Here is a 7,903-nt window from a genome sequence, read left to right on the forward strand (position 1 = left end):
TAGTGAGATGATCTCACATTACAAGCCTCCTAAATTTGTACGCTACCGCATAACACTTGCACAAGGGGAGAGGCTCCTCCATTGTTTTGGAGAGAAGAAATGGCGCGTCAAAATGTATTCAGGCAAGACTTGACTCCTAGTGCTGACACCGCGGAGTTTCACTCCGGCAGATTAAAAACTATTCCCCCCTCGGTGCTACACGCCCTGCCCCAACTCACGACAGCCCGGTCGGAGGTTTGCCCGCCCCGTGAGAACGGCCGCGGCGCCGTCGAGCGAACTGCGACCAAACCTGCCCGGGCATCCGTAGACGGCCGACGTCACGCGCAAACATGGCGGCCCGCTGCGATTGAATGGGCACGGGAAGAAGTGTCGGCGAAAACAAGACGAGACTGTGGATATTGCGTGGTTACTGCCGTTATAGTGAGCCGTGTCTGAGCCCATGACACATGCCGCTGCCGGTTCCGCCGCCTCCTCTCCCGAGTTCACTGAACTGTGGAGCAGTGTTTCCAAGCTTTGTCACGGCACAACACAAGGCAGGAAAACAGGGCGGCAGATGCCTGGCACAGAAACACCGCCCAGCTGTAAAGGTGAGGCTGCGGCCCGCTCCGCCGATTACTTGAAAAAAAACCACACAATAATGGACGTTTGAACGAACGTCATTACTTCTGGCGTGACCCGGTTTCAACCATGCACACCACGGACCCTTCGACAGGAACCACGGGCATTCACAGGATACTGGCAGCGCTGTTGCACACAAAGCTGTGGGAAAGACGAAAAATAAGATTAGCTCTATGTTAGGGAAAACATTTAGTGCTTTGCTGGGACTGTATGTGGTTTTCTATATAACACCGACTGCCTACACTTGCATAGACACTGGTGATTTGGCACAAGGTTAGGGCGATGTTTTGGGATTCAGTTTGGCTGGCAGTTCCATAAAATCCTATTAGATGGTCTTGGTTGGCGTGAAACTGTTGGCCAGCGAATCAAGTTTGGCCCCCATTTTTACATCATGAGCGCACACACTGCATGTAGAGTCTAGTTATGGGTAATGTGAGGTCACGGATGTCTCCATTTAGCTGATATGATATCACTGTCTACGTCTGCTCGCCACACAGATTTGCAGAGTCCTACGCGCAGAGGCTGGAGCAGGTACCCTGGCTTGAATTATGGGGATTCTCCGGGTGACGGGGAAGCGTCGCAGGACATTTTCTGGGATCCAACGTCTCCCACTCAAGCTAACACGGGTGAACGTTACTGATACTCGACACAGAGGTGACATCTGTGTCTGAATGGCAACATGACAGCTTGCCGAACACGTGTCTTGCTCCCTCACTTAATGAACATATGGTGTGGGGATGGAAACTGTGACATGCAGTAGATATAACTTATATTTACATTATTATATTGACTGTTATGAATGTTTTTCAAAAAGAAATGACAAAACCTGGTTGCACTGTGCATTTGAATGAAAATGAACAATAATCTTACAATTATCGTGTGTAATTTATTTTTTTTAGGTGTTGCAAGTAGTATAGCAATTATTTGTGATCATTTGTTTTCAGGCTCGGGGCACAGGAACACCAGAGTTGTGGAAATATCTGATATTGTCAACCGTATTGCTCCAAAGGTCAGTTGTTCCCTCAGCATTAGACGAATCAACTGAATCAACATGTCCGAATGCCATGTTGGAAATTAGCCTTTTATTGTAACAATAAACAGGAAATAGTTTTGTCACTCCATTCTGTGTGCGGCGCCAAGGTTTTAGGCTTGTCCTTTTCATTTTTTGAAAGAATTTTTTTCCCCCTGTTTTGTTCTTGTGTGTTACACAGGATGTAAAACCAGAAGGGACTGAATCCCCTCTGCTGCAGTGGATAGGTGACAGTGCCGTCCCCTGCACACCGGAGATTCCAGAGCCAAGAGTCAGGAAGAAGTCCTCTAGGTGTGTTATCAATATTTTGACCTAGACACCCCCTGACTTGGGGATCTGTGGTTTTATTTCCTACATTAACAAACACAGCAGTGCAAACATTATAGGTCAGTTTTACTTGTAGAACTAATTATTGTCCTTCTCTGTTATTTCCTCTCCACAGGCAGAGCAGTGTAGAGGACCTCATGAAACTGGCCAGGCAGTTTGACAAGAACATGCAGCAAGACAAGGAGATTTCAGAGCAACTTAACACTTTAAACAGTAACCTCAATGAATGCGTCAATACTGCCGAAATAAAACTGACAGAGACGTCTTTCCATAAAAACGTCAAGGACCTGAAGTGTCCATCCTCATCGGCTCAGGCGGAGGCAGAGCTGCACGCTCTGTTTGACTGCTCCACTCAGAGAGTCAGCGGCCCACTGAGCCAGGGGTTCTCAGCGTCGGGCCGTTCACAGGACATAAAAGACCAGCCTGTGACTTCAACTTTAGCTGAACCCCGACCATCAGAGCTCAAGTCAGCTCACGAGTCCAGCTCAGCTGCACATCCTGCTGAAGGTTTTATTGCAAAAAACTGTGATGACTTCGATGATGACTGGGAGAATGATGACCTACTTAATGACTCTTTTGTGCTGGCAATGACCCAGAATCCCGACCAGCAACAGGACACCGGCCCTAAAGCCACTTTGCAGTCTAACACTAAGACCAGTACTAGTCATGTGACTTCTGTTTGCAAGCCTACTGCAAATACAAACTCTGCACACCAGCCTTCAAACCTGCACTCCAAGCCAAGCTGCAGTGTACTCCAGGAACTCTGTCCCAAACCAAAGACTACCAACCGAAGCACTTTCAAGTTAGAGTCCAACCCTCACTTCCAGCCCAAGGCGGCTGCCAAAGAGGCTTCCAAGTCCAGCTTCACTGTTACACAACCTAAATCGCAGATGTCTGACCAGAAATCCGTTACCACGAAGACACTGGCTGCTCCTCAACCTGACAAGATCACTAATGATCAGAGAGGGGCTTGTATAGCTGCAGAGTCTGTTAAAGACATTTCAGACAGCTTATGGGACGATGGGGACGATGATGCGCTGCTCTACCAGGTATGTGACAGTGTGGAGAGGATCTCCAACAGTCAGCCGCAGCAAGTGAGCCCCAGTTGCTGCCAGGAAAAACAAGATATTGCTGTAGACGGACAGCGAAAAGCCGCCGCCGCGCCTCTGTCAGCCGACAGGGCCTGGCCTATAAACGCCGGTGCCGTTGCTAACAGAGAGTCGCCATGTGCTTTTGTGTCTTCAAACTCGTTACCAGGAATTAGCTGTGAAACTGTGAACTATCAAGGATGGAACATTCCCATGAAAGGTGCCAACAACAAATCACGGATGTCTCAGAGCCTCCCAGGAAGCTGCATGAGTCTGGGCACATTTAGCCAGTGTAGGGATCCCTCTGGAACTTTCCAGGCTGGGAAAGCTAGTGTGGATATGAAGCCACATACAGTGACAGCCAGGGCAGCGCAGAACTCCAAGTCCCATCACACAGCCTTCAAGAGAAATTTATCTGACTCAGCAGCTATAAGCCGCAAAGGTAAGCTTTCTGAATTTTGATTTTTTTTTTTCACCTGGTTTCTATTAAAACATGATACAAATTATAAGATACTTTAAAATTAAAGTGTTTATAGTTGAATGTTTTCTAATATTATCACACAAAATTGTTTGTTAAGGAAAAGCCACAAAGAAAATGTTTTAATATTTACTTGTCTCCAAAACAGCTTTCAGTGCTTTTGCTATTCTTGGTAAATTGTTATTTTGATTAACTCAGTGTATCTTTGCAGTTTGTGTATTCCATCTTCTTCCCTCAGTATTTTGCTGTGAGACTGGATACTGAAGTGAAAACTCACAAGTAAAACAGATGTCACATGTTGATCTTATAATCATTGACAGGTCAGTGCATGTGCACTTGAACAGTTCTCCCCCAAAGCAAGTAAACATAGCGCCATGGCTTTAATTTGTGATGCTGTCAAGAGTCCAAACCTCAGGAAGCTTTATTGCCAGTGGACTGCAGACCAAAATTTTTCCTCTGGATGTGGAGGGATGGGGGTTTTTGTGATCTGAAATGCGTTTCACCATGGGTATCCACTGGTCCTAGTTATGGTAGCAACCATGTTGTGTTAACAAATGAAAATTCAGTTGCTCAAGATCATAGCAGCAAAACACAAGCTCTGATGTAGGGCCGATTTCCCCTTTTCTCTTCAGGTCTTATGCAAGTATTTTAATTCACAGCTTTTCCTAGCAAGCCATAATCAGTGTTTCCATTCATTTTTCTCGCTTTCCTTCCTCCTCTCCAGTTTTTGTCACAAGCCAGATGACAGGAAAGTGCTCTGCAGCTGAGATTGAGAGGAAGAAACAGGAAGCCTTGGCAAGGAGGCGGCTGCGAATGCAGAACGCCCCAAAACCATAGAGGAGCTCCAACTCGACTGAAGGGATATTATAATACTGTAGTACACCTTAACAAAACTCACCAGTGTTAATAGCTTAGTGTTAGATCACCAGGTTTTGGATGATTTGCTTGGCACTCGCACAGAAAAGACCTTGTTGCCCGTTAAAGACGAGTGAATCCCTGTGGTCGATGCGGAGCTGCCGGATGTTTTTGCTGCTAATGTAGAAACATGTTATACAAGACGCGAGTTAATGCACGGTCTCAACTCCGCCGCTTGGATAACATTAAAGAAGAGATTTTCCTGAGATTTTCACATTTTTACTTTAAAAATTGTTTACATCCACTGAGTTTGAAATAATTCCAATACTTTCACCACCATCATCTCAGCTCTCTGCCCACATTTTGGAGAGAAAATGTTTTTTTGCAGATTTTTGCTTTTCTTCAAAAGTAAATCGGTCCATCTCAGTGTTACTTCTCAAATCGTAATACCAGAGACTGACAGACATAAAAAACACAGTGTGTTGTTGATGTTATCCATCAGATATGGATGTCCACAATTTAGAGTGAACACTGGCTGTTACTAATGTGTGCTGTACTCTATGTTTTTGATTAGACGGATTATGTGCCTTAAACATTTATTGATGCATGCTTATTTTCATTTCCATTTCCATATCTTTGTGATCAAAAGAGCGTGGCTTTACAAGAAGTAAATTAAGTTCAGTGTTGTAACGCAATCTAAAACTTTTCTTTAGGGGCTAAACTACATCTTTACTAGATGAGACAACGTGTCCGTTTTATACATGAAAATAATCATGCAATGATTCAGCAGATTTTGTTGTCGAAGTATTTCACGTTTTGTTTGTGCATGTCACGTTTTTTTTGTCCTCAGTCAGAGTCAAGTGTTAATCTACAGACAGCGTTATGCCCCCGCTCTGTTGGCACAGATTATTGTAATAGCCATGCTATGCACATTTTACACACTGTCAGTCCAACAACAATTAAAACACAACCATGGAAACGTATCTTCATACTCACACAGGAAGCGAGGAAGACGGCCTCAAACTAGAGTGCCTAGGTGTTTTGATCAGCTGTGATACCTGTGGTAGGCAGGTGAGACAACAAGCAGATAAAAATGTTGTTGACCTCTTTGATTCTACCTTAGTGCCTTAGAATGTCATAAGGACATGAACTGCAATCCCCCTAATTTATGTTTCATGGTGTTTATACCTTGTTTGAATACAAATATAAATATCTCAATGCAGTTGGCTGCTAAAATATACTTATGGCTTGAAACCATTTCATTGCAGTTTCCGTTGTCTAACTGTTGTCCACATTTTCAGCCATAATGTTGTCACTGTTTTTCTTTGCTTTTGCTCCTACCTGCCAAATCCAAAACCAAGGAATAAACATCTGAGACTTTGAATAAACTGCTCCAGTCATACTTTGTGTTAACCCACCTTAAAACCCATAAAACACACCTTAAGCTGAGCAGATGCATTTTCTTTGATCTGATCCGGTGTATGAACTCACACTAAACGCCACATACACAATTGACCGGCAATGACACACTGAACGTGAGCACAGAATCCCTGATCAGTTTTGTCCAGTGAAAACTCTAATAAAATTTATTCGACCGCGTCCTCAACAATGTTGAGAAAAGAGAGAAAGGCAGCATCGCTTAGTGCAAATCTATTATGAATAGAAAGCAAGAGAAAAAAAAGTGGACTGGGTGGAGAGCTGCAGATGTCTCAGAAGACGTAGACAATATGATCTATCTGTGCTGCAGCAAAGTTCAGTTTTATATCACAGCAGTCTCAGTCAAGACCAGATATTTAGTCACAACATGTAAAATACTGCTACAGAAACATTTAAACAAGATAACTGCAGTTTAATCTTTTGACAACAGCCTTGTTGAGAAATCAGACCGTGGAACTGCTCAAACTGCAAGACCAAGCCAGCCAAAATTTCAGACATTCCAGAAATCCAAGTGATCGTTCGAGAACCAGACTGTTTATCGTTCAGGTCATTATTTGGATGTTTTCAACCCCCTCGAACTTCACGTCACACGACAACTGACCTGGGAGAAATTCATCCCGATTCTGTAATCATAACGCAAGTCTAAAGCCGAGATGACAATAACGACAGGATCCTGATTATTTTTTCAAACTCTGAAAGGCTCCCTTTAGAGGCTGAGAAGACATACAGCTGTTTTCACAGGATTAGTAGTACTCCTCTAAACTGGACCTTGTGTAAAATTGGTGGAGTGCCCCTTTAAAAAAACACTGTAGGTGTCTTTTCTTTTCGCTGCATCTTTGGCTCTACTTTATTATCAAACAGCTGTCCAGGATTTTGAGCGTACTCAGACCGTCCCCTTACTGCAGTTATTGGCATCCATTACACTAACCTCTGTGTATTTCGGGACCGCTGACAGGTCAAGCAGATATGATGGGCCCATTTCGCAGACACTCAAATCTGTTTTCAACAAGTTGCTGCCTGCAAAGGAAGACCATTGTGAATGTGCAATAGCCTCCGTGTGGTGCATATTATTGTTATTAGACATGAGGGATTATTTTAATATGAGGGCTAATTTGTTCTCTGGCCCCTTATCACTCTACTCACCTGCTGTACCGTGTGAGGGTAGTACAATGTTCGTCTTTGTAATCCCAGGAGAATTCCTCAGTGCTTCTCCCTCAAGCCCATCCCCAGCTATTACATGCCCGTGAGAGTTCCCAGGTGTGTGTGTCTGTGTGTGTCTGTGTGAGACGGGTGGTCTGCAGGTGTGTATACTTGAGTACTTATCCCATTCCGAGCACGTCATAGGCCCCATCCTCTTCCCTGCCCTATCTGTTTCCCCTCTCCACCCAGTCCGACTGTAAATCAGATGGCAGGGCAATTTGGCAACTGCATTAAAGGCCCCTGTTTTTTTATGACTATGATTATGGTTATGATGATGACTAGTATTTATTTCAACTATCTGATGAAACCCTTGGCTAAAGCTAACAGGTGTCGAGCAGGTACAATATCGTGCTCGCTGAAGGATCCCCGTAATGTCGCCATAGAGAGCGCTGTATCATCCGCCAAACAGAAGAATGGTCTGTTTCAGTGCCCACTCGTCATGCCGTACGTGGAGCAATTTCTGATTACTGGATAGGAGTGGAGGGCCACAACGTCCTCTTTGTGGAAAAAGAATGATTTATGGCTGTTAGTCAGGCATAAGGCAGTAATTGGCGCAGTGACGATTATGTTACCATGGCACCTGTTTAAACTGTCTATTCTTATGTGAATGTTTTCATTTTTGGAAGAGGTGAATTTGCAGCTTGAAACTGACGTGTGGAGACATTAATTGAAGCTGGGAAAGGGTCTGGGATGGTGTGGTAACAATTTAGGGTAAAAGGAGAGTATATGATGGATAGATTTGTGTTGTGTCATCTGATATATTAGGGAACGTTTGTTTAAAGAAAAACAAAACAAGCTTGAATATTTTCTTAAACATGCCAGACAGAAACAGTCTAAGCAGCAAGTGTGATAAATACTAAAATGTGCGCT

General features: G+C 44.1%; 1 protein-coding gene across 2 annotated transcripts; it reads left to right on the forward strand.

Moving 5' to 3' along the window:
* The first annotated feature begins 225 nt into the window (after positions 1–225).
* Positions 226–5,766, forward strand: etaa1b (ETAA1 activator of ATR kinase b). 2 transcript variants are annotated; one of them, XR_005708442.1, is made up of 7 exons: positions 226–587; positions 1,116–1,244; positions 1,563–1,627; positions 1,830–1,939; positions 2,091–3,505; positions 3,753–3,861; positions 4,266–4,358. XR_005708442.1 is itself a non-coding variant. In XM_040140109.1 (6 exons), the coding sequence occupies exons 1-6, from the start codon at positions 440–442 to the stop codon at positions 4,376–4,378; spliced, it is 1,980 nt and encodes a 659-aa protein (XP_039996043.1). In that variant the 5' UTR covers positions 228–439; the 3' UTR covers positions 4,379–5,766. The 2 variants fall into 2 exon arrangements, 1 of the variants encoding a protein (XP_039996043.1); XM_040140109.1 differs by lacking the exon at positions 3,753–3,861 and having other exon boundaries at positions 228–587; positions 4,266–5,766.
* The last annotated feature ends 2,137 nt before the right edge of the window (positions 5,767–7,903 follow it).

The sequence above is a fragment of the Xiphias gladius genome, chromosome 11, assembly GCF_016859285.1.
Source record: "Xiphias gladius isolate SHS-SW01 ecotype Sanya breed wild chromosome 11, ASM1685928v1, whole genome shotgun sequence".
Taxonomy (NCBI): domain Eukaryota; kingdom Metazoa; phylum Chordata; class Actinopteri; order Istiophoriformes; family Xiphiidae; genus Xiphias; species Xiphias gladius.

What these genes read in the sequence shown, in the direction of transcription:
- etaa1b (XM_040140109.1), top strand. Translation starts at nt 440, where the DNA reads ATGACACATGCCGCTGCCGGTTCCGCCGCCTCCTCTCCCGAGTTCACT. An exon ending in AACACCGCCCAGCTGTAAAG is followed by an intron (nt 588 to 1,115) that starts GTGAGGCTGCGG and finishes CTCGCCACACAG; the next exon opens with ATTTGCAGAGTCCTACGCGC. An exon ending in TCCCACTCAAGCTAACACGG is followed by an intron (nt 1,245 to 1,562) that starts GTGAACGTTACT and finishes ATTTGTTTTCAG; the next exon opens with GCTCGGGGCACAGGAACACC.